Genomic DNA, 25,716 nt, shown 5'->3' with positions numbered 1-25,716 from the left:
GGGGGCAGAGGGAGGGATGGGCTGGGATGGCGGCGGCTGCCCAGGGCTAAAGGTTTGGCCTGATGACTTGATCTCGCTGCTGGTGTTGCACAATTTGTTGAGGTTCAGAAGGTTTTAACGATCAAAACAAGTGCACAGCTGTCGTCCCATCATTAGACAGGCCGGGGATGCCTTGGTCGTAGCATGAAGTGTGTTTCTGTAGTCTAGTAAGAAGGTGTCCAGACACTTTTGAATAGATAACTGTCCCCTTGCTGATTTCAAAGCTTGTTTCATTGTCTGCACAAATCTTTCAGCTAATCCATTGGTGGATGGATGATATGGTGCTGAAGTGATGTGGTGTATCCCATTTGCCTTCATAAAATTTCCAAACTCCTGAGAGACGAACTGCTGTCCGTTGTCGCTCACCAGTTGTTCTGGCAGACTAAAACGACTGAAGAGTCCTTGTAGTTTTTGGATAGTACTCTCTGCAGTAGTGGACTGCATTATAGAGACTTCTGGCCATTTAGAATGGGCATCTACTGCCACCAAGAACATGCTTCCTTCAAGGGGGCCAGCGAAGTCAACGTGAATACGTTGCTACGGGTTTTGAGGTCAGTCCCATGGATGTAGGGGTGCCCACTGGGGTGCATTCCTCACACCCTGCCATGACGTACAAGCTCTTGCCTTCTCTTCAATAGCACTGTCCAATCCCGGCCACCAAAAATAGCTTTGTGCAATTTCCTTCACGTGCACTATTCCACAGTGACTGGAATGGAGCTGTTCTAACATCTGTGATCTCAGTGGTCATGAGATAATGACACGTCTTCCCCACAACAAACCACCAGAATGGACCGATGACTCTGTTCTCCTGGACATGTAGGTAACAAGGTTGGATGACACTGGAGAGGTTCGTTGAGATGTTCCATGCATCACCAGGTCCATAACTTGGGACAATACTGAGTCAACGTGAGTTGCCTTCTTTACCTGAGTAGCAGTGATGGGTGTGTTCTCTACCTGTTCAAAGTAAAATATTTCCTTCTGGGCAATATCTCAATGTTTGACTAGCAAAGGAAGCCTTGATAGACCATCTGCATTGCCATGCAGAGTGGATTTACGATATTGGATTTGATATGTGTGTGCGGAAAGCAACAATGCCCATCATTGCATATGTCTAGCAGCTAATGAGGAATGCCTGTGTGTGGTCCAAAAATTGAAGTCAGAGACTGATAGTCTGTGAGAAGTGTAAACTTCCGTCCGAACGGGTACTGATGAAGCTTCCGAATTCCGAAAACGATTCCCAATGCCTCACATTCGATTTGGGCATAGTTAGTTTCTGCTTTGCTCAGGTTGCGTGAAGCAAAAGCAATAGGACACTCTTCTCCCAAAGGCATAACATGTGACAAGAGCCGGCTCCAGGCTCTTCGGCGACGCAGGGACCCGCCACCGAATTGCTGCCGAAGAACGAATGAAGCGGTGGCAGCAATTCGGCGGTAGGTCCTTCCGTCCGAGAGGGACTCAGAGACCCGCCGCTGAATTGCCGCCGAAGAAGAGGTTGGAGCCGTCCCTTGCCTAGGGCGCAAAAATTCCTTGTTCATGGTTCATGAAGTGGTTTTAGCAGTGTGGCTTACTGTGAGATGAACTTTCCATAATAGTCCAGTAGTCCTAGAAACGAGCGAAGCTGGCTAACATTTCAAGGTTAGGGAGCCTCCATAATAGCCTTAACTTTTGCAGGGGCCTTATGAAGACCCATAGCATCAATGATGTGTCCCAAATATTCAACAGAGGGCTGGAAGAATTCACACTTGTCTTTGCGGACTCGCAGTCCATATTATTCCAGTCTTTGTAGGGTAGCCTCTAAATTCTTTAGGTGATCCTCTTCATTTTTTCCAGTGACCAGGATATCGTCCAGATATCTCTGGACTCCTGGCAAGCCACACAAGATCTGGTTCATAGCCCTCTGGAATAAGGTGGGAGCAGACATTCTGAAGGGTAGGCAACAGTATCGATAAAGCCCTTTTCGCGTTATAACAGCCAACAGCTCTTGGGACTTTTCATCAACGTGTATCTGTAAATACCCTTGACTCAGATCAATCTTACTGAACTTTTGTCCTCCAGTCAGGCCTGCAAAGAGTATATCAATGTGGGGAAGTGGGTATTGCTCTGCCCACAACACTGGGTTGACAGTGACTTTAAAATCACCGCAAATCCAGAGGGAGCCATCTTTCTTCACTATTGGAATGATTGGAGTTGGCCATGGGCTATGGGTAACTGGTATTAGGACTCCATTTGTGACCAGGTGCTCCAGGTTCGCTTCAACCTTTGGCCTGATGGCATATGGCACAGTTCGGGCTTTCAGATATTTTGGTGGACTGTCAGGTTTAATGTTCAATGTCACAGTGATTCCCTTCATACTTCCCAAATCCTCTCCAAAAACAGCAGCATGTTTCCTTAGTACAGCGGTCAGACAGGTTTCTTCTTTAGTCACTTGGTGCACTTCTGCCCAGTTCAGCTGAATCTTCCCAAGCCAAGACCTACCCATTAAGGCTGGGTAATTGCCTTTTGCCACAAACAGTGGCAATTTAGCAGCCTGTCCGTTGAGCTCCACCTTAACATCAGTAGTGCCCAACATGGGCACCGCTTCTCCCGGGTACGTCTTCAGAACAGTTTTTGTTGCCTTAAGCAGAAGATGCTGTAGCTTTTCTTTATACACAGTCTCTGAGACCAGCGAGCCGGCTGGCCGGTGTCCAGTTCCGTACGTACAGGTTTGCTATCCAACAACAGGGTTATCCAGTATTCGTGTGAGCCCACTGCCAAAGACAAAACATGCAGTGGCACTTCCTCTTGCGCTGAGGTGTCACCTCAGTCATCCTGGGTCTGCTCTAGGATATGCAGATTTTCCTTTTTGGTCCACCAGACCACAGGCCTCTTTTTCTTTTGTTTACAGGCACAGGCAAAGTGTCCCTTTTTGCCACAGAGTCGACACACCAGGTCCTTACACCAGTATTCTGATGCCTGGTGACCCGGCTTACCACAGCGGTAACATTCCTGACTCCCGACTGTTTTGTGGGTAGGTTCTTGTGACACCTCATGCACCCTAGGGGATGCACCGATGGATTGCGCCTCCTTTGTAGCCAGTTCCATGGAGACAGCAACATCAATGGCCTTCTGTAAGGTAAACTGAGCCTCTGTCAACAGGCGCTTCCATATAGCGTCCCTGTGCAGGCCACACACTAACCTGTCACGTAGGGCCTCATTTAACATCTCCTTAAATTCACAATGTTATGCAAGCTTTCTCAGAGTTGCTACAAATTGTACAACTGTTTCGTCTTCCTTTTGGTTTCTTTTGTGGAACCTGTGTCTTTCAGCAATTACCAGTGGTTTGGGAGAAAAATGGGACCCCGGGATTTCCACAATGTCACTGTAAGATTTAGTCTCCGGCTTAACAGGGTGCAGTAAGCTGCATAGCAGGGAGTAGGTCTTAGCCCCTACAACACTTGAGAATATTGGCACCTTCTTCTCTTCTGTAATGTCATCTGCAATAACAAAAGCTCAAAATGCTCAGTATCTCAGTATCATTGCACTATAGTCTCCTCAAAAGGTTCCAGTGGCCCTGTAAGTGTAGCCATGGTTTTAGTTCAGTTTGCACAGTCAGAGCAAACAAGCCAGTTCTCCCCCTTCCAGCAGCAAACAAGGTTTTGTGTGTGGTTTTTTTTGTACCTTAACTTCTACGTCCTTCTGTAACTGGGGCAGCACAGAGATCCCACCCTCGTCGCCACATTGTTGTATCCTTGGGGGCAGCAGTTTTAGGAAGAAATCGCTGGAGCCAGAGAGAGCTGTAAACCTCAAAACAGCCATTTATTGCCACACACTGAACTAACCAAAAAGCAGCCCAAACCGGCTGGGCTATCCCCTAATAGTCTAACTCAGTTGCCATAGCAACAACAAGCTTCTATTACAGCCAAATACACAACAGTCCCCAATGTGTCTAGGCTTTCGTCAGTCCTAGGCATGGGGTAGGCATCGAACGCGGTGACGGCACTGAGCTTCCGACAGTCCATATGGAGTCAGGTCGACCCATCTCTCTGGGGACCAGCACCAGGCCGAGGCTCAGGGCTGGAGGGCGACTGGATCACCCCTAAAGCCAGCATGTCTCTGACCCTTCTCTCTGGGTCCTGAGTGACTGTGAACGGGGAACATCTCCCCTCCCGACATAGACAGCGCGATTAGTGAGCCCAGGCTGGCTGGCTGGTGCCCGGCTGCGGGGACGAACGCAGCCCCTGTGATCTCTGCCTGCAGACACGAGTTAGCTGGTCAGAGAGGGGAATTAATGCCAGAAGGAGGCCAGCTTCTGGCTTAGGTTCACTTTCTCCTTCTCCTTCCCCTGCCCACACACAAGGCACATGGCTTCATCATGTCGACCTGGTGCACTCGCCCAATTGGGCAGCTCCAGCACACGACTCTCCTCCTTGCGCCGGCTGATGATTTCACAGGGCCCCTCCCAGGCGCCCTTGACACTGAGCTGAAATCCCCTCTCCTGCTCCCCAGCGCCATAAGAGCCGGCAGGGTGTTGTACCATCCCTTTGGTTTTTCCTGGGCCCCAGCTAGGTTCTTCCTGGCCAAACCCATGAGTTCAGTGAGCTTTCACCATAACGTCCTCCACCACCGGTTTCCCATTCATCTTCCCCTTCCATTTGTCTCTTATCAAGTTCCAGGGTCATAGAATCATAGGACGGGAAAGGACTAAGTATTAGTGTTTGTCAAACTCACTCTTAAAAATCTTCAGTGATGGAGATTCCACAACCTCCCTGGGCAATTTATTCCACTGCTTAACCATTCTGACAGTTAGGAAGTTTTTCCTAATGTCCAACCTAAACCTCTCTTGCTGCAGTTTAAGACCATTGATTCTTGTCCTGTCCTCGAAAGTTAAGAAGAACAATTCTTCTCCCTCCTCCTTGTAGCAATCTTTTATGTACTTGAAAATTGTTATCATGTCCCCTCTCAGTCTTCTCTTTTCCAGACTAAACAAACTCAATTTCTTCAATCTTCCCGTAAAGGTCATGTTTTCTAGACCTTGAATCATTTTTGTTGCTCTACTTTGGACTTTCTCCAATTTGTCCACATCTTTCCTGAAATGTGGCACCCAGAACTGGACACAATACTCCAGTTGAGGCCATATCAGCACAGAGTAGAGCAGAAGAATTACTTCTTGTGTCTTGCTTACAACAACACTCCTTCTAATACATCCCACAATGATGTTTGCCTTTTTTACAACAGTGTTACACTGCTGACTCATATTTAGCTTGTGGTCCACTATGACCCCCCGATCCCTTTCTGCGGTTCTCCTTCCTCGGCAGTCCCCTCACCCTCCTTCCATACAACAACTCAAAAGGGGGACCCCCATGAATTCCTGGGGCAGTAAAAGTTCTGCAGAAGACCTTGCCTGGTACGCTTGACCCCCTGATTTTTAGAGAAAGGGACATCGCCAGTGGTGGTACTTCTAGGGTGACCAGATAGCAAGTGTGAAAAATTGGGACAAGGGGTGGAGGATACTAGGCACCTAAATAAGGAAAAGCCCCAAATATCAGGACTGTCCCTTTAAAAGCAGGATATCTGGTCACCCTAGGTACTTGTGGGGGACCACCAGCAGCTCTCTAATACCACAAGGTTCACTTTTTCCTCAGGGAGCCCTTTCCTGATACTGGGTCCCTCCTCTCACCTGGATCTTTCCCTGTGATCTTTCCTCAGGATCTTGCAACACCATGGTCCACGAGGGCCCTCAGCTTCTTCCAGAAGGGATCCTTCTGCTGCTCGGTCTGGAATTCAGCTGCTGGGTTTGGGGCCCAGCCCCACCTTGGGATAAGGCCTTGGTCTGAGCCCTGTTAAGCCCTGTCCCTGCTAACTCAGGCCTGGTTTACACGACTTTAGGTCGAATTTAGCAGTGTTACCTCGATTTAACCATGGACCCGTCCACACGATGAAGCCCTTTTTTTCGACTTAAAGGGCTCTTTAAATTGATTTCTTTACTCCACTTCCGACGAGGGGATTAGCCCTGAAATCGGCCTTGCTGGGTCGAATTTGGGATAGTGTGGACGCAATTCGACGTTATTGGCCTCCGGGAGCTATCCCAGAGTGCTCCATTGTGACCGCTCTTGACAGCGCTCTCAACTCAGATGCACTGGCCAGGTAGACAGGAAAAGGCCTGTGAACTTTTGAATTTCATTTCCTGTTTGGCCAGCAAGTTCGCAGAGCTCATGTAGAGCTCATCAGTATGATGTGCACATTGCCCGGCCCGTACTTTGTGAGAAGTCTAGGACAACGTCCCTCTCATCACCACTCTGCCATCGCCTCCTCACCTGGTTTTGCACTAAACAATTGTCTCCATTGCTCTGACGGAGGGAGGGACGACTGACGACATGGCTTACAGGGAATTAAAATCAACAAAACGGGTGGCTTTGCATCAAGGAGAAACACAAACAACTGTCACACAGAATGGCCCCCTCAAGGATTGAACTCAAAACCCTGGGTTTAGCAGGCCGTTGATTTCACAAAACAAATTGGGTCAATTTCTTGTTTTCATCCATCTATCTTTTACATCTTAGGCTGGCAGTAGACAGCACAGTAGGACTGCTAGCCATCGTCATCCCCTGGGTTCTCGGCAGAAGACGGTGCAGTACGACTGCTAGCCATCGTCATCCCCTGGGTGCTCGGCAGAAGACGGTGCAGTACGAGTGCTAACCATCGTCATCTCCTGGGTGCTCAGCAGAAGATGGGAATGACCTGGCTGAGTCACTCCCATGTCTGCCCAGATACCCCTGACAGACCTCACCGAGGTCGGCTAAAAGAGAACCCAGAAATACGACAACGATTGCTACCAGTCATAATGCACCATCTGCTGCCAAAAGGCAATGAGCTGCTGCTGTGTAGCAATGCAGTCCCACATCTGCCAGCACCCAGGAGACTTATGGTGACGGTGAGCTGAGCGGGCTCCATGCTTGCCGTGGTATGGCGTCTGCACAGGTAACCCAGGAAAAAAGGCGTGAAACAATTGTCTGCCGTTGCTTTCACGGGGCCGGGGGTGGCTGACGACATGTACCCAGAACCACCCGCGACAAAGTTTTTTGCTCCATCAGGCATCGGGATCTCAACCCAGAATCCCAATGGGCAGCAGAGATTGCAGGAACTGTGGGATAGCCACTCACAGCTACCCACAGTGCAACGCTCCGGAAGTTGACGCTAGCCTCGGTACTGTGGACACAGTCCGCCGACAATGGACTTAAAGCACTTTGTGTGGGGACACGCACAATCGACTGTATAAAAACCATCTCTTAAAAACTGACTTCTATAAATCTGACCTAATTTTGTAGTGTAGACATACCCTCACTCCCCCTTGTTGGAGGTGTTTCATCCCCTGTAAGGTAGATCGCTGGTGCCCCTGAAAAGGTGCCATCTGGCCAGTTCTCCAACCTGTTCCCTATCAGCACCTCTGCTGATTGGGCACCTCGGCCCCTTTGGGGTGCCCCCCTTAGCTGTATCCTTGCTACAGGCACTTTAACCTGGGGGATCTGAGCACCCCCCTCAGGGTTAGGTTTGCAATGGGCAATCCCTGGTCGGGGCCCACCACTTTGGCTGTGCCAATGTCACCTCAGCATCCATGTCCCATTGTGCATAGACTCATAGAATATCAGGGTTGGAGGGGACCTCAGGAGGTCATCTAGTCCAACCCCCTGCTCAAAGCAGGACCAATCCCCAGACAGATTTTTGCCCAGATTCCTCAAGAATTGAGCTCACAAGCCTGGGTTTAGCAGGCCAATGCTCAAACCACTGAGCTATCCCTCCCCCTGCCCCTGGAGTTCCCTCCCATCTACTTCTTGGGGGGATGAGGTGGCAGTTGCCCCATTGGGCTCCACTCTGTACTCCTGCTGCTGGCGGAGCCCTCCCCGATCCTCCCTGTCTGCACAGGGATCTGAGCCATAGGCAGGGCGAATGGCTTTATATTTGGGAGCCTTCCCCCACGTGACATGGCCCCTCAGCAGCCGGTGGGGTTTCCCCACACCAACAAGAATCTCTCCACCCCATGATTGTCTCCCCGTTGACCCCCACCTTCTGCTCCCACATGGGATCACAGGGGCCTGTGCCTGGGAGAATACTGCTGGGCTGGGGTGGACGCCCATCTGGCTCTCCTCCCCTCCCCGGCCAGCTCTGCAACCAGACCCTGGCAGGGTGGCTGCTTCTCCCAAGGGATAAACACACAACCCCTCTCTGAGCCTGCCTGACAGGCTGTCTTCCCTTGGCCACGTTAACCCTTTGAGGGGCTCCTGGGCGAAGATTCCTGTGCCGTTGGGTATGGCACCGCCTGGTGTCCATTTGCCCACAGTAAATACATCTCAGGTCCCACGGAGGGGGTCTGCCTGCTCTGACATTCATGGGCCCCCCGGTATGGGGCTTGCTAGTGTCCCCCCTTGCAGAGACACTTCCCCCAGCTGGGTGGTGACCTCCTTGTACGTGATGCCTGGGGGTTGCTTGTACACCCCAGAATCTTTTCCTATCTGCCTCTGGGGTCCATTCAGACTTAAGCAGTGAAGTCTCTGCACTGTCCATTTGGCTCAACACCCCTATGGCCTTGGGACCAAGCCGGGGGTTGGACAGCGAAGCCTGTCCATGGGGTCGACCTGACTCAAGTCACAGGCCTTGTCACAGGCAGCGAGGTCGGCACTGAGATCACTCCAAGGCACACTTTAGGATCTAGGTTCCCTGCAGAATTGGCATCTGGGGGTCCTTCCCCACTTACCCCATGACGGGTCCTTTTGGCCGCCTCTCCTCCAACTCCAGTTTGTGTTTTCGCTGCTCCAAGCGGTCTGCTAGCCTCCAACTCCTCTGGCTCCAGCTCCGTCACGCTTAGCTCCAGTTTCCATCTCTTCATCTCCATCAGGAGTGGGGAGACACAGGTTGTCCCCCTCCTGGCTGGGGAACCGTGGCCAGTGGCCCCCCATTACTCCCAGGCTCTCCAGGTGCCCAGCTGGGATCTGGAACTTGCTTCTCGAACCGGTCACTCTCTACCAGCCGGGCAATCGGCTGCCCCGGGTGAGCCCTGCAGGGAGGCTTGGCCCTCTCTCTCTCCCTGCACAGAGTGGCAAGATACCTCTTAAGGAGCTGGTTCTAGGCCATTTCCTTGCTGGTTCCTTTAATTCCCTTGTTTTATCTCTGGCAGCCGCTCACTGCACAGCCCCTCCGCTCGCAGCCGAACGTCTACAGGGTGCATCCACCAACCAACCATCTCCTGCCGCCATGTCCTAAACTCCTCGGCTCCGCACGGCCCCTGGGAGTAACCCTCCCTCGGCATGACAGCCCTGCGTGAAGGCAGCACTCCCTCTCGCTGGGGTTAGACCCTCTGGCCCTGCCGCTTCCCGGGGTCGCACCTCTGACCCTTAGCACCTGTCTCTGCCGTGGGCCCCCTCAGGGCGTCCATTTGCTCTGCCCTCCCATCCCCCCAAGCCTCCACACCCAGAGGGAGCAATGCAACCCTGATCCCTAGACCGGAGCGACTCTCAGCCAGCGTAAAGCAGGAGGTTTAGCGAACGCCTGACCCCAGCACAGGAAACTCTCCAGGCCCTCGAGCCTAGTAACCCTCAGCCCAGTTCATCTCACTCTTCCTCGCATCCAGGGGGGCTCTGGTTGCTCTCTCTCTCCCCAGTCCAGCTGCCCCCTCCTTCCTGCCGATCATCCTGTGTCAGTGGTTCTCAGCTAGGGCTCACATACCATTGGGGGTACGCAGAGCTCTTCCAGGGGGGACATCAACTCATCTAGATATTTGCCTAGTTTTAGAACAGGCTACATTCAAAGCATTAGCAAAGTCACTGGCTGGAACTGGCTAGTCAGGTCGCTGGGATCCTCTCTCTTCAGCCCATTGTCCTTCCACTAGCCAGGACCAGCTGCCTTCCAAGTTGGCCTGGGCCTCCCGGTCACCAGTTACTGGGGTACGCAATCTCCCGGCCATTGTCCGGGGTCCTGACTGCTAGGCAAGGTCACCCCGGGTCCTCTGCAACAACAAACCCCCTCTCCCACCCCCTCGTTACACACACAGCACATGGGGAAACTGAGGCACACACAGCGTTCCTGCAAAACACTAAGAAAATCCCCCACTTCATCACAGGTCATTAACCTCGCTAAAGTGGGTGGGTGTAGATGCTGCCTTGCACTCAGGCTCAGCGTAGAGAGGCCAGCACTCCAGGGTCTTTCCCCTGCAGGGGCACCAGCTTTGACCTGGCCCCAGGGTGTGGAACTGGCTGGCCCCGGGACAGCGGCTCTTCCATTTCTTAGGGCAGGTTGCAGTCACAATGAGCCACTGTCACCACCACACCCTCCCGGATCAGGAACCCTCCACATCTGCTCCCTCGATTTCGTCTTATCCCTCTGTTCACGAAAGCCATGTAGGGTCTGGAGTGAGACTGGGCTTCAAAGGTCCCCCGATGATCTCCCCTGGCAGAGCCCCCGAGAGGAGTTAGTTCAGGCTCCTGATCCAGCCAGCTGGTGAACCCCTCCCCTGACCGAGATCAGGGCCCCTGGGGCTGGGCACATGTGGAGCACTGATGCCCCCTCCTGCCCCCACTCACCAGCCCCAGGGAGCAGGAGTAGGAGCAGCACTGTCAGGGCCTAGCTGGAACGGGGGGGTGGGGGGGGATCTGCCTGGGAGGGAGTTTCCAGGCTTGGCTGTGCAGCGGGGATGCAAGGCAGGAAACCTCAGGGCCATACGCTCAGGAGTGGGGGGGCCTGCGTCTCAGCACTTGGACCTCCAGCTGGGGAGAGTGGAAAACGGGACTCACCATCTGGGGCCTATCAGGCGCTGAGTCCATCCTGGTGGGGCCACGGGCATTGCAGGGCTGCGCTCACCCTGGGCAGTGCCCTGCAGCCCTGCTGAGTGGGGGAAGTGGCTCAGACGCTCAGAGGAGGGGCCCAGGCTGAGGCTCAGGCTGTGATTAATCTGGCCTCATCTCAGTGTGTCTCTGCACCGGGCGGGCTCCTGTGTCCCACTGGGACGTTCACAAGCCGCAGTCTCACAGCCTCGCTGGCCGGCAAAGCAGCACCGCCCCCGCCCCCCTCCCCCCGGTGAAGGAGCAGGCAGAAGGTTCCTCTGCAGCCAGGTGCCCTCCACAGCTGGGGCTGGGGCACATCTGGGCCCCGGCCCCACCTGGAGCCGTGCACATCTGGGGTGGGGCTGAGCCCTGATGCACCTTGCACAGCCCCCCACCCTCCACTCCATGGTGGGGTGTGGGGCTAGGGCTGAGTCAGGTGCCGGGGGGGGGGGAGCAGAGATGGGCGTTGGGGGATGTGATGTTTCCACCCGCCAGGTGGGGCCTTGCCCAACTCCATTCCTGGAAACCCCACCCCCCACAGCCTGGTGGGGATGGGGGGAAGGGGAGATCAGGCCCAGCTGGGTCACAGCCCCCCCACAGCTCTGCCCCCCAGCCCCCTGCCCAGCTGGTGGCTGCCCACTCTGAGGTGAGGTGCAGCTGAGGACAGAGCTATCTGGGACCCCTCTGTGCCCCGGCAGCCGTGCACCGCTGGGTACTGTGCACATCTGGAGTGGAGCTGGGGGAGGGGGCCCAGCAGCTCTGCTAATCCCCTCTTGCCTCCCCAGGCAGCATTATGGCCCCGCGGGGGAGCTGGGGGAGAACAGGAGCGAAGGCCGAGGAGGCTGGAGGGACCCTCCCCGCTGGCCCCTCCCCGCTCTGCCCTACTCCTTGGCGGGGCCCGGGGGTCAGGGAGCAGCCGGTGCAGGGCCCAGCAGCAGGAAGGAAATCTGGAGCCATGGGTCTGCGCCAGCTCGGGGCGCGGGCGCTTATCGGCCAGCCAGGCCCTTCCTGTGACGTATGGGAAACTGGCAGGGGAATCAGGGACCGGGTGGGACCCTCAGTCCGGCCTCACAGCCCCCTGCTAGTCCAGCCCTGCCAGTGCCCCTCACTCCCGACTCGCAGCCCCCTGTTAGCCCAGCCCTGCCAGTGCCCCTCACTCCCGACTCGCAGCCCTCTGTTAGCCCAGCCCTGCCCTCCCCAGCCCTGCCAGTGCCCCTCACTCCCGACCTGCAGCCCGACAGCCCAGCCCTGCCCCTCCGATCCTGGCGGTGCCCCTCGCTCCTGACCCGCAGCCCCCTGCTAGTCCAGCCCTGCCAGTGCCCCTCACTCCCGACTCGCAGCCCCTGCCAGCCCAGCCCTGCCTCCCCTCAGTTCTGCCAGTGCCCCTCACTCCCGACCTGCAGCCCCCTGTTAGCCCACCCCTGCCCCCTCCAGCCCTGCCAGTGCCCCTCACTCCCGACCCGCAGCCCCTGCCAGCCCAGCCCTGCCCCCCCAGCTCTGCCGGTGCCCCTCACTCCCGACCTGCAGCCCCTGCCAGCCCAGCCCTGCCCTCCCCAGCTCTGCCGGTGCCCCTCACTCCCGACCTGCAGCCCCTGCCAGCCCCGCCCTGCCCACCCCCTCATCCTGCCGGTGCCCCTCACTCCTGACCTGCAGCCCCTACCAGCCCAGCCTTGCCCCCCCAGCTCTGCCGGTGCCCCTCACTCCTGACCTGCAGCCCCTGCCAGCCCAGCCCTGCCCTCCCCAGCTCTGCCAGTGCCCCTCACTCCCGACCTGTAGCCCCCTGCTAGTGGGTACAATGCCAGCCCCGGCTGGCAGCTCATTACCAGCCCCAGCGGCTTGGCAGAGACAGGCCGTGATTCCCAGGGGCCAGGGATGGAACTAGGAAGAGAGCGGCCGTGGCAGATGAGGGCCGGGAAGGGCAGTGGGGGAGGGGGTCCTGGGGACCTGCCCTCTATGGGGGACCCCGAGCCCTCTGTAAAAGGGGATGCAAGAAAGAGCTGGGAGGGGCTGTGAGCGGGCAGGAGGATTGCCCCGGGCGGGTGCTGAGCTAAGAGGAACCAGCCCAACCAGCTTTTCAGGTCTGGATCAGCTTTCCCTCAGCCTCACTCCTCCCCAGTACCTTCCTCATTCTGCCCATCAGGCCTGGGCTGGATTTTCTGAACCCAGCACCCTGCTCAGCAATGGGACTAGAACCCAGGAGTCCTGCACCCAATCCCTTCTCCACTCTAACCACTAGACCCCACTCCCTCCCAGAGCCAAATAGAGAACCCAGGAGTTCTGGTGCCCAGCTCCCCCTCCCCCACTCTAACCACCAGACCCAGGGATAGAACCCAGGAGTCCTAGCTCCCAGCCCTTCTGCTCTAACCACTAGACCCCACTCCTGGCCAGTTGTCTCCCCAGTACAATGGCCTTGTCCCCATGTAGGGGGCTGGGCCTGGGTGAACAAAGATGCCCCCTGGGGGTTAAATGGGGAAGAGGCGCTTTGCCTAGTCACGGACTGGACTCCATTAGAGGATTCCCAACAGGACGATGGATTTCCAGGAAACTGTTCTAGCCCAGTAGCTGCCTCCCCTAAGTGGGGAGCCGATCGCTCTGAACGGGCTAATCTGCTCCGAGCCGCAGAAAGACAAATGAGTCTGCTGGGCCTCGGCCAACTCGCTGGAGGATGGGAGAATCCGGCTGGGAGGGGCTGCGCATCGGGAGTGAGGGGCACCGGCGGAGCTGGCCTAGCAGGGGGGCTGCGCGTCAGGAGTGAGGGGCACCGGCGGAGCTGGGCTAGCAGGGGGCTGCACGTCAGGAGTGAGGGGCACCGGCGGAGCTGGGCTAGCAGGGGGCTGCGCGTCGGGAGTGAGGGGCACCAGAGGAGCTGGGCTAGCGGGGGGCTGCGCGTCGGGAGTTAGGGGCACCGGAGAAGCTGGGCTAGTGGGGGGCTGTGGGTCAGGAGTGAGGGGCACCAGAGGAGTTGGGCTAGCGGGGGGCTGTGTGTCAGGAGTGCGGGGCATTGGAGGAGCTGGGCTAGCAGGGGGCTGCACGTCAGGAGTGATGGGCACCGGCGGAGCTGGGCTAGCGGGGGGCTGCACGTCAGGAGTGAGGGTCACCGGCAGAGCTGGGCTAGCGGGGGGCTGCGTGTCGGGAGTGAGGGGCACTGGCGGAGCTGGGCTAGTGGGGGGCTGCGCATCAGGAGTGCGGGGCACCAGCAGAACTGGGCTAGTGGGCGGGGGCTGATGTTCCCCTGGGAATTCAGGCTGTCGGTCATTAGCTGCCACGACCCACCCCAGCACTTTCTATTCCTACGGTGACTCTTTCCACTGGCCAATCTCCCGGCCCCATTCGGGCTGGAAGGGCTGTGGGGCCCAAGGGGTTTAGGCACCAGGCTCCCATTTTGTTTAATGAGATTTTTGTTTCTGGTTCCTCTAAGGCCTTTTATTCCCATAATCCATTAAGGGAAACAGAGACAATTGGAGCAGAAGGAACTGGCCCAGTGTGACAGAGTCTCCAATGCCCACCCCCCAACCAACAGCCCCCACTCTCCTTCCAGAGCTGGGGCTAGAACCCAGGAGTCCCGGCTCCCAGCCCCCCTGCTCTGACCACCAGCCCCCACTCTCCTTCCAGAGCTGGGGCTAGAAACCAGGAGTCCTGGCTCCCAGCCCCCCTGCTCTGACCACCAGCCCCCACTCTCCTTCCAGAGCTGGGGCTAGAACCCAGGAGTCCCGGCTCCCAGCCCCCCTGCTCTCACCACCAGCCCCCACTCTCCTTCCAGATCTGGGGCTAGAACCCAGGAGTCCCAGCTCCCAGCCCCCCTGCTCTGACCACCAGCCCCCACTCTAGAGTACGCAGGGCAGCTGTCCGGGATCCCCAGCTTCATTTGCTGACCTTGACCCCAGATTTGATCTGTGGGGGGCTGTGAGTGGGGTGGCAACTGGACTGCGGCCTGTTGCTGGGGCTGGGTGCGTCTCGGAGCCGTGTGGGGCAGGTGACCCGTGTTTGGGTCTAGTTGTGAGTGTGGGTGTTGTGTGTCCTTACCCGTGATTGTGTGTGTGTGTGGAAGCGGGTGCATGTGTCTCTCTGTGAGTGATACTGGGCATCTTCCCTGCCCTCCACCAAGCACCCAGCTGGACCCAGGGCTGGGTTAGCAGAGGGCTGCGGGTCGGGAGTGAGGGGCACCAGCAGGGCTGGGGGGAGCCCAGGGCTGGGCTAGCAGGGGCTGCAGGTCGGGAGTGAGGGGCACTGGCAGGGCTTGGGGGGAGCCCAGGGCTGGGCTAGCAGGGGCTGCAGGTCGGGAGTGAGGGGCACCGGCAGGGCTGGGGGGGAGCCTAGGGCTGGGCTAGCAGGGGCTGCAGGTCGAGAGTGAGGGGCACTGGCAGGGCTTGGGGGGAGCCCAGGGCTGGGCTAGCAGGGGCTGCAGGTCGGGAGTGAGGGGCACCGGCAGGGCTGGGGGGGAGCCTAGGGCTGGGCTGGCAGGGGCTGCGGGTCGGGAGTGAGGGGCACCGGCAGGGCTGGTGGGGAGCCCAGGGCTGGGCTGGCAGGGGCTGCGGGTCGGGAGTGAGGGGCACCAGCAGGGCTGGGGGGGAGCCCAGGGCTGGGCTGGCAGGGGCTGCAGGTCGGAAGTGAGGGGCACTAGCAGGGCGGAGGAGGTCGCTGGGACTAGCCCCCTGCCCGCCCCCGTACCTGACTCTTGGTCCTGCAGGAAACAGCCTGTTGGGGGGAGGGGCAGATGATTTCCGCCCCTCCCCCAGTCAGTTAACCCCACGGTCACAGCGAGCCGCCCCAAGCGAAGGTGGGGTGAACCCCGCCACCCCGGACTCCTGGGTCCAATTCTCCATCTTCATCCACCACCCCCCAACTGAGAGGGTTCCGGGGGCTCCCTCCCGGACACCTGGGTCCAATTCCTGCCGGGAGCCGAGAGCGATGGGGCCCCTCCTGGTTTCTTCCCCAGAGAACCCGGACGCCTGGGTCCTCTTCCCGATCTTCCTTCTCCCCTGAGACAGCTGAGGAAGTTCTGGGGGCTCCGTCCCGGACGCCTGGGTCCCCTTCCCCCATGCCGGCCTCTGCGCCCCGGCCGTGAAAGCGTTAAGGCCGAGGGAGGGGGTGTGGGAGGGGGTGTGGGAGGGGATCCCGCCCGCTGCGCCCATGCACCAGGGCGGAGAAGCTACAATCTCGGTCTTCCCCGAGTTGGAGCCGCCGGTGAGGGGGCAGGAGATCCGGGCCGGGATGGGGGTGTAATCCACGTGGGGATTTCTCCTTAAATAAGGGGGCTGGGGGCCCTGTCCCTATGCACCCCCAAGCTTAACCCCACCCCCCGCCTGGGCAGCCTCCCGAGGAGGCAGGGAAGGGCCCAACGGTCTCCATTGTGCAGGTGAGGAAACTGAGGCATGGGGAGCGGAGCTGGGAACCGAAGCAAGGTCACTGCCTTCTAACCACTGAGCCATCCTGCCTCTTAGACGGACAGACGGGTGTAGGATGGACACATAGATAAAGGGGTGCGTATAGCGAAAATGGGGATAGATGCCTGTCTCCTAGGGCTTCAGAGAGAGACATAGTGGGGCAAAGGCTGAGCAGGGGGAGCCCAGGGCTGGGCTATCAGGGGGCTGCGGGTCGGGAGTGAGGGGCACCGGCAGGACTGGAGGGGAGGGAGCCCAGGGCTGGGCTATCAGGGGGCTGCGGGTCGGGAGTGAGGGGCACCGGCAGGACTGGGCTATCAGGGGGCTGCGGGTCGGGAGTGAGGGGCACCGGCAGAGCTGTGGGGGGGGGGGAGCAGAACTGGGGTAGCAGGGGCTGCAGGTCGGGAGTGAGGGGCACCGGCAGAGCTGTGGGGGGGGGGGGGAGAGCAGAACTGGGGTAGCAGGGGCTGCAGGTCGGGAGTGAGGGGCACCTGCAGGGTTGGGCTATCAGGGGGCTGCAGGTCAGGAGTGAGAGGCACCAGCAGGGCTGGGGGGAGGGAGCCCAGGGCTGGGCTATTAGAGGGCTGCAGGTCGGGAGTGAGGGGCACCGGCAGAGCTGGGGGGGAGGGAGCCCAGGGCTGGGCTATCAGGGGGCTGCAGGTCGGGAGTGAGGGGCACCAGCAGGGCTGGGGGGAGGGAGCCCAGGGCTGGGCTATTAGGGGGCTGCAGGTCGGGAGTGAGGGGCACCGGCAGAGCTGGGGGGGAGGGAGCCCAGGGCTGGGCTATCAGGGGGCTGCAGGTCGGGAGTGAGGGGCACCAGCAGGGCTGTGGGGAGGGAGACCAGGGCTGGGCTGGGATGTGTGGGGTTTAGGCTGCGGGTCAGGCTTGACATGAACTTTCTCTTTCCTTCCCCAGCCTGATGAAGAGCCCCTCCGCCTCGCCGAATCTCCTGAAGATCCCCCACTTCTGCACCCCCAAAATTCCCTAGGAGGGGCCCCTCCCCCTGTGCCTTCAGGACTTTCCGAGTAGTCCCTAAAGGGGGACATTGGCAGCCGGGGAAGGGGTGAAGAGGGGGGGACCCCAAAGGGGATCCCCGAGGGAGGCAAAGGGGGTGGGGGAACCCAGGAGGGAGGGAAGGGCCAGTTAAGGGGTGATCCCTCAGGGGATGTGAAGGGGGGTCCCTGAGCAGCAGTGAGGGTGGGGCGTCCCAGAGGGGTGTCTGGGGGTGCCCGTGGGCTGGGGAAGGGGGGGTCCCCGAGCAGCAGTGAGGGTGGGGTGTCCCAGAGGGGTATCTGGGGTGTCCCAGAGGGGTATCTGGGGGGTGCCCGTGGGCTGGGGAAGGGGGGTCCCCAAGCAGCAGTGAGGGTGGAGTGCCCCAGAGGTGTATCTGGGGTGCCCCAGAGGGGTGTCTGGGGGTGCCCGTGGGCTGGGGAAGGGGGGTCTCCAAGCAGCAGTGAGGGTGGGGTGTCCCAGAGGGGTATCTGGGGGGTGCCCATGGGCTGGGGAAGGAGGGTCCCCGAGCAGCAGTGAGGGTGGGGTGTCCCAGAGGGGTGTCTGGGGTGTCCTAGAGGGGTATCTGGGGTGTCCCAGAGGGGTGTCTGGGAGTGCCCGTGGCCTGGGGAAGGAGGGTCCCCGAGCAGCAGTGAGGGTGGGGTGTCCCAGAGGGGTGTCTGGGGTGTCCTAGAGGGGTGTCTGGCGTGTCCTAGAGGGGTAACTGGGGTGTCCTAGAGGGGTGTCTGGGGGTGCCCGTGGCCTGGGGAAGGAGGGTCCCCGAGCAGCAGTGAGGGTGGGGTGTCCCAGAGGGGTGTCTGGGGTGTCCTAGAGGGGTGTCTGGCGTGTCCTAGAGGGGTAACTGGGGTGTCCTAGAGGGGTGTCTGGGGGTGCCCGTGGCCTGGGGAAGGAGGGTCCCCGAGCAGCAGTGAGGGTGGGGTGTCCCAGAGGGGTATCTGGGGTGTCCCAGAGGGGTGTCTGGGGTGCCCCAGAGGGGTGTCTGGGGGTGCCCGTGGGCTGGGGAAGGGAGGCTCCCCCGGGACAGGATGGGGTGTCGCCGGCGCCCCCCGGCCCAGCGGGAAGCCCTGTTCTATGAGACGTACTACAGCCTGAGCCAGCTCTACCCACTGCTGCTGCTGCTGCTGCTCATCGTGCTGGGCACCTGCCTGGCCCTGCTCACCCTCCACCTGGCCAGCGGGCGGGTGAGCGCCCGGGGAGGGGCTGGGGCGCTGGTGTGTGGGGAGGGCATTGAGACAGGAGGGGCCTGGGGGTGCTGGGGGGCTGGCATGTGGGGAGGGCTCTGTGGGGGAGGGAGCAGGAAGAGGGGCACTGGGAAAGGATGGGGGCACTGCCCCCTACTGACCCATAGTGGAATCTACTGCCAGGGGTCTTATGACAGCTACTGGGCCCCATTCATGCCCCCCTCCCTTTTGCTGCCCCCTGGGACATGTTGCTCCTGCCCCCTCCCCTTTCATGCCCACTGCCCCCTCCCTCCAGCTACCCCAATCCATCCCACACTGTCCCCACCCCACTACCCCTCCCCTCTACCCTCTTCCCCCACTGCCCCCACCATGTTCTCTCGGATCCACCCCCAGCCCCCTCCCCCCAACCCTTTCTCCAATCTAAGCCCCAGTGGTCCCCTGGCCCTACACCCTCACCCCATCCCCCGCTGTCCCTAACCCCCAGCCCATCCCAACACTGTCCCCTGCCCACGACCCATCCCCCTGCTGTCCCCAGACCTCTGAGCCATCCTCCATAATCCCCATCCCTCCTGCCCCACTCCCCCATGCCCTGACCCCCAACCACACCTCCCGCCCCACTCCCCCATGCCCTGACCCCCAACCACACCTCCCGCCCCACTCCCCCATGCCCTGACCCCCAACCACACCTCCCGCCCCACTCCCCCATGCTCTGACCCCCAACCACACCTCCCGCCCCACTCCCCCATGCCCTGACCCCCAACCACACCTCCCGCCCCACTCCCCCATGCCCTGACCCCCAACCACACCTCCTGCCCCACTCCCCCATGCCCTGACCCCCAACCACACCTCCCACCCCCACGCCCCGATGCTCTGACCCTCAACCACACCTCCTTCCCCCCACTCCCCCTTGCCCTGACCCCCAACCACACCTCCCACCCAACTCCCCCATGCCCTGACCCCCAACCACACCTCCCACCCAACTCCCCCATGCTCTGACCCTCAACCACACCTCCTTCCCCCCACTCCCCCATGCCCTGACCCCCAACCACACCTCCCGCCCAACTCCCCCATGCCCTGACCCCCAACCACACCTCCCACCCCCACGCCCCGATGCTCTGACCCTCAACCACACCTCCCACCCAACTCCCCCATGCTCTGACCCTCAACCACACCTCCCACCCCCACTCCCCCATGCCCTGACCCCCAAACACACCTCCAATCCCCCACTCCCCCATGCCCTGACCCCCAACCACACCTCCCACCCCCACTCCCTGATGCTCTGACCCCCAAACACACCTCCTGCCCCCCACTCCCCCATGCCCTGACCCCCGACCGCACCTCCCGCCCCACTCCCCCATGCTCTGACCCCCAAACACACGTCCCACCCCCCACTCCCCCATGCTCTGACCCCCAAACACACGTCCCACCCCCCACCCCCCCATGCTCTGACCCTCAACCACACCTCCAATCCCCCACTCCCCCATGCCCTGACCCCCAACCACACCTCCTGCCCCCCACTCCCCGATGCTCTGACCCCCAAACACACGTCCCACCCCCCACCCCCCCATGCTCTGACCCTCAACCACACCTCCAATCCCCCACTCCCCCATGCCCTGACCCCCAACCACACCTCCTGCCCCCCACTCCCCCATGCCCTGACCCTCAACCACACTTCCTGCCCCCCACTCCCCGATGCTCTGACCCTCAACCACACCTCCTGCCCCCCACTCCCCGATGCTCTGACCCCCAAACTCACCTCCCACCCCCCACTCCCCCATGCCTTGACCCTCAACCACACCTCCCGCCCCCCACTCCCCGATGCTCTGACCCTCAACCACACCTCCTGCCCCCCACTCCCCAATGCTCTGACCCCCAAACACACCTCCCACCCCCCACTCCCCGATGCTCTGACCCTCAACCACACCTCCCACCCCCCACTCCCCCATGCCTTGACCCCCAACCACACCTCCCGCCCCAGCCCATCCTCTGAGCTTGTGGAGGCCGGGGGAGGCAGAGGATGAGGGGGACTCGGGGAGAGGGAGCCAGATGACCTGCTCAGGCTCCTTAAACCTGGCCAGCCCCCAGAGAGCTTCAGCAGCTCCCCAAAGAGCGTAGAGATCAACAGCGCCACCCAGTGGCCAAAGGCTGCAGCTGCGCACCCGGCGGCTCGGTGCCTCAAGGGGTGTTGCAGTGACCAGACTTTCAGTCCCCCGTGTTTCTGATCCCAGGAATTCTCCTCCCACCTGAGCTTCCTCATCACCCTGTTCGTGGCCCTGGCTGTTTTCTCCCTCATCCTCATCCTGGTCTGCATCGAGAGCGTCTTCCAGGAGTGCACACGGGTCTTCTCGGCCATCATCTGGGCTTGTCTCCTAGCCATGGGCTACATCTTTGTCTTCACCAGCGGGGTGGTCAGTGCCTGGGACCAGGTGAGACCTGCAGGCGGCTGTACTGTATAATGGGCACTAGGGGGCAGCACAGGGTGGGGTGGGGAAGGGGCGGCTGTACTGTATAATGGGCACTAGGGGGCAGCAGAGGGTGGGGGAGGGGAAGGGGCGGCTGTACTGTATAAGGGGCACTAGGGGGCAGCACAGGGTGGGGGCGGGGAAGGGGCGGCTGTACTGTATAATGGGCACTAGGGGGCAGCAGAGGGTGGGGGTGGGGAAGGGGCGGCTGTACTGTATAATGGGCACTAGGGGGCAGCAGAGGGTGGGGGCGGGGAAGGGGCGGCTGTACTGTATAATGGGCACTAGGGGGCAGCAGAGGGTGGGGGTGGGGAAGGGGCGGCTGTACTGTATAATGGGCACTAGGGGGCAGCAGAGGGTGGGGCGGGGAAGGGGCAGCTGTACTGTATAATGGGCACTAGGGGGCAGCACAGGGTGGGGCGGGGAAGGGGCGGCTGTACTGTATAAGGGGCACTAGGGGGCAGCACAGGGTAGGGGTGGGCTAGGGGCCGTTATATGGAAATATTTCTCCATGCTGAGTTCTGCCTGGCCTGACTCCCCCTCTAGGTCTCATTCTTCCTCTTCATCATCATCACCGTGTACACCATGCTGCCCGTGCGCATGTGGGATGCCGTGGTCGCTGGCCTCGCCTCCTCCCTCTCCCACATCATTGTTTTGGGGGTCTATCTGTCAGCCGGGCGGGGGTCCCGGGCTGACTTGGCTGTGCAGGTGAGAGCCCCCTACCTGCTGCCCCCTGGGGTCCTTTGTTCCCCCACAGCAACACCTTCCCTCTCTGCCCTGCTGCCCCTTTGCCTCGATTCTCTTCACTGCCCCCTGCTGACCCTTAGCCCTGTTCCTACCCACCCCGTGTCCGATTGATGTCCTGCATTTCCCAGAACCTCCCTTGTCTCCCTCCTCCTAGCTTCCCTGTCTCCCCATATTGACCCCTTTCTCTAGCTGTGTCTCATCTCCTATCCCCCCCCCCCCAGTTGTCCTGTAGAGGCTGCCCCCCCCATCCATCGCCTCTCCCATCTGTCCACCCCCAGTTGCCAGATAGATTCCCCAGTGCCATCTCCCTTTTAATGCCCCCTCTGAGCCCCATCTCATTCTCCTCTCTACCCCCCGCCCCCCACAGCTGCTGGCCAATGCAGTGATCTTCATCTGTGGCAACCTGGTGGGAGCCTATCACAAGCACCTGATGGAGGTGGCTTTGCAGGAGACCTTCCAGGAGACCTTCAAACTCATCCAGTCCCGAGTCAAGCTGGAGTCTGAGAAACGGCACCAGGTGAGGAGGGGGACACCTAGATATTCATCCATTTGTCTCAGCTCCGCATACCCACTCTGTCCTTCCATCCATCTGATTTCCACATAACCCCTCCATTCATCCATCTGCCAAACAGCCTGTCCATCACTCCCCTTCAGCCATCCCATCTCCAGATTAATAGATTCATACCTTGCAAGACCAGAAATGACCATCTTGTCTGAACTTGTGTACAACACAAGCCAGAGACCTGCTCCCAAACAATTCCTAGAGCAGATCACAGAAAAAATAATCCCATCTTGATCTAAAAGTTGTCACTGACAGAAGCGCACCATGTTCCCTGGTCAGTTGTTAATTACTCTTACCTTTTAAAATTTACACCTTATTTCCAGTCTGAATTTATCTAGCTTCAACATTGGCTCATAGAATATCAGAGTTGGAAGGGACCTCAGGAGGTATCTAGTCCAACCTCTGCTCAAAGCAGGACCAATTCCCAGACAGATCTTTACCCCAGTTCCCTAAATGGCCCCCTCAAGGATTGAACTCACAACCCTGGGTTTAGCAGGCCAATGCTCAAACCACTGAGCTATCCCCCTCCGCCCCTCTGTTAGGTCTTTATTTGCTAGTCTGAAGAGTCTGTTATTCAGTGTTTGTTCCCCGTGTAGGTACTCACAGACTCTAACCGTTTCACCCCGAACCTTCTCTTTGTTAAAAACAATAGTTTGAGCTCCTTGCGTCTATCACTCAAAGGCAGGTTTTCCAACCTTCGAATCATTCCTGTGGCTCTTCTCTGAGGCCTCTCTGACTTGTCACCATCCTTCTTGAATGGTGGGCATCAGAACTGGACACGGGATCCCAGGAACGGGAGCACCAGGGCCAAATCCCGAGGTAAAATAACCTGCCAACTCCTCCTCGAGATTCCCGGTTACGCACCCCAGGGTCGCATTAGCTCTTTTGGCCACAGGGCGGCACTGGAAGTTCATGTTCAGCTGACTATCCACCACAACCCCGAAATCCTTCTCAGAGTCAAATCTGTGCGTCCGTACGTCCAGCGTCCATACACTGCTCTTCTTCCTCACCCCCATCCAAGCACCCACCCATCCATCGCTTTCCTTCCGTCCATCTATAACCATTCACACCTTTCTATCTAACCTCCATACGCAGCCCTCCCTTCCTCCCTCCTCCATCCCATACACATCCCTCCATCCCCATATCCACCCGCCCTCCCTCCCCATCCCCATGCTCATTTGTCCATCCACCCATACCTTTCCTTCCCTCCCTCCCACCCATTTCATCCATCCATCCATATACACACTTATCGATCGATCCAACCCCATCCCCATATCCATCCATCCCCATAAACACCCATCCATCCATCCGTCCCCACCCACTCCAGTGCCTCTCACTCACTCTCTACACCCTCCCTGCCCCCCAGGAGCACCTCCTTCTCTCCATCCTGCCCGCGTACATCGCCATGGAGATGAAGGCCGAGATCATCGAGCGGCTGCGGGATGGGGGGCGGCAGGAAAGTGCAAACAATTTCCACAACCTCTACGTCAAGCACCACAAGAACGTCAGGTACCGAACCCCCATCCATACCTCATGCGGCAAGGGGGCAGCAGGGGGGGTGAGTGTTTTGAACCCATGATCCCCCTTTATAAGCACCCCATTTCCTGAGGGCTGCCAGGGCGGTGGAGCAGGATTAGGGGGTGTCTCCCTGACTCTCACCCCTGCGCCCAGGACCTTGATGCTGTCTCCCCTCTTCCTAACCGCCCCCACAGCATCCTGTACGCCGACATCGTGGGGTTCACAAGGCTGGCCAGCGAGTGCTCCCCGAAAGAGCTGGTCTTGATGCTCAATGAGCTTTTCGGCAAGTTTGACCAGATTGCCAAGGTAAGACAGCCAGATCTTCCCTCTCCCCACCCCCAAATAAACCCCCTCCAGCCTCCCAGAAGCTCCCTACATCTCTGCAGCCCTCATCAGGAGGCCCCTGCCCCCGGCACCTCCCTGGGACCCCTCCACCCCACTGGGGACCCCCTGCTGCATCCTGTGGGACCCCCCGCACTTCCAGAGACACCCACCGAACTCCCCAGGGATCCAACTCCTACACCATCCCAGAGATCAGCCCCCTTCTGTGCCATCTCTATCCCCTTTCACTTCACAGGGTGCTCTTGCACCCCCATGGGAACCCTTCTGCTCTCTTCCGCCAGGAGGAGATGGGGACTCCTGCCTTACAGAGACCCACTGTCTCAGACTGAGACCCTTTAGGGACCCATGTCATGGTACAAATCCCCACTCTGAACCTTAGCGTCCAAAAGATGGGGTACCAGCATGAATTCCTCTAAGCTCAATTACCAGCTTAGAACCTGTAGCGCTGCCACCAACCAGGAATTCCAGTGCCTGGTACACTCTGGTCCCCCCAAAACCTTGCCCGGGGACCGCCAAGACCCAGACCCTCTGGATCTCAACACAAGGAAAGTAAACCCTTTCCCCCACCGTTGCCTCTCCCAGGCTTCCCCTCCCTGGGTTACCCTGGAAGATCACTGTGTGATTCAAACTCCTTGAATCTCAAAACAGAGAGGACAATTCACCTTCCTCCCTCCTTCTCTTTCCCCCTCCCAGACTCTTCCTGAGAGAAAGTAATCCTGACACAGAGAGAAATCAGCCTCTCTCTCTCTTCCCTCCTTTCTCCCCACCAATTCCCTGGTGAATCCAGACCCAGTCCCCTGGGATCTCACCAGAATAAAAAAACAATTAGGTTCTTAAACAAGAAAAGCTTTTAATTAAAGAAAGAAAAAACAGTAAAAATTATCTTTGTAAATTTAAAATGGAATATGTTACAGGGTCTTTCAGCTATAGACACTGGGAACACCCTCCCAGCCTAAGTATACAGGTACAAATTAAAATCCTTCCAGCCAAATACACATTTGCAAATAAAGAAAACAACCATAAGCCTAACTTGCCTTATCTACCTCGTACTCACTATTCTGAACTTATAAGAGCCTGTGTTGGAGAGAAACCTGGTTGCACGTCTGGTCCCTCTGAGCCCCCAGAGAGAACAACCAAACACTAGCAGCGCACACAAAAACTTCCCTCCCTCAAGATTTGAAAGTATCCTGTCCCCTGATTGGTCCTCCGGTCAGGTGACAGCCAGGCTCGCTGTTCTTGTTAACCCTTTCCAGGCAAAAGAGATATGAAGCAGTTTTGTTCTATTAACTCTTACTTATCTGTTTATGACAGACCCCATGCCCCCTCCAGCTCAAAGACTTCCTACTTTCTCCTGGGGGCCTTCAGGGGACCCCCTCTCCCCTGCCCGAAGTCCAGATCTCCAAGGATCAGCCAGAGGTCTCAGGAGGGAGGGATTTCATATCTCTGTCATAGACGCACAGCTCTGAAGGCCAGAAGGGACCATTGTGATCATCTAGTCTGACCTCCTGCACATCTCTGTAGTGACTCAGAGCCCTCCCATCTCTGGACATTAGAGATATTGCTAGTAGCTGACGTGGAGGAGGCCGTGTGCCATCGGATGCAACCTCGTCAGACCATCCCCTCCAGAAACTTATCCAGCTCAGTCTTGAAGCCAGTTAGGTTTCTTTTGCCCCACTGCTCCCC

At 58.6% G+C, this 25,716-nt stretch overlaps 1 protein-coding gene across 3 annotated transcripts in view; it reads left to right on the top strand.

Moving 5' to 3' along the window:
- Positions 1-18,195: 18,195 nt before the first annotated feature.
- The window catches only part of ADCY4 (adenylate cyclase 4), a 33,114-nt gene continuing 25,593 nt past the window's right edge, over positions 18,196-25,716 (top strand). For all 3 annotated transcript variants that reach the window (XM_050918446.1, XM_050918445.1, XM_050918444.1), the window contains exons 1-6: positions 18,196-18,402; positions 20,631-20,828; positions 21,411-21,572; positions 21,979-22,128; positions 23,540-23,682; positions 23,886-23,997. In XM_050918446.1, the coding sequence (XP_050774403.1) occupies positions 18,247-18,402; positions 20,631-20,828; positions 21,411-21,572; positions 21,979-22,128; positions 23,540-23,682; positions 23,886-23,997 (921 nt within the window). In that variant the 5' untranslated portion in view covers positions 18,196-18,246. The remainder of the gene's footprint in view (positions 18,403-20,630; positions 20,829-21,410; positions 21,573-21,978; positions 22,129-23,539; positions 23,683-23,885; positions 23,998-25,716) is intronic.

The sequence above is a fragment of the Gopherus flavomarginatus genome, chromosome 11 (genome assembly GCF_025201925.1).
Source record: "Gopherus flavomarginatus isolate rGopFla2 chromosome 11, rGopFla2.mat.asm, whole genome shotgun sequence".
Classification (NCBI taxonomy): Eukaryota; Metazoa; Chordata; order Testudines; family Testudinidae; genus Gopherus; species Gopherus flavomarginatus.
The sequence above is the reverse complement of the archived record's forward strand: the minus strand, read 5'-3'. Positions and strand labels throughout refer to the sequence as shown.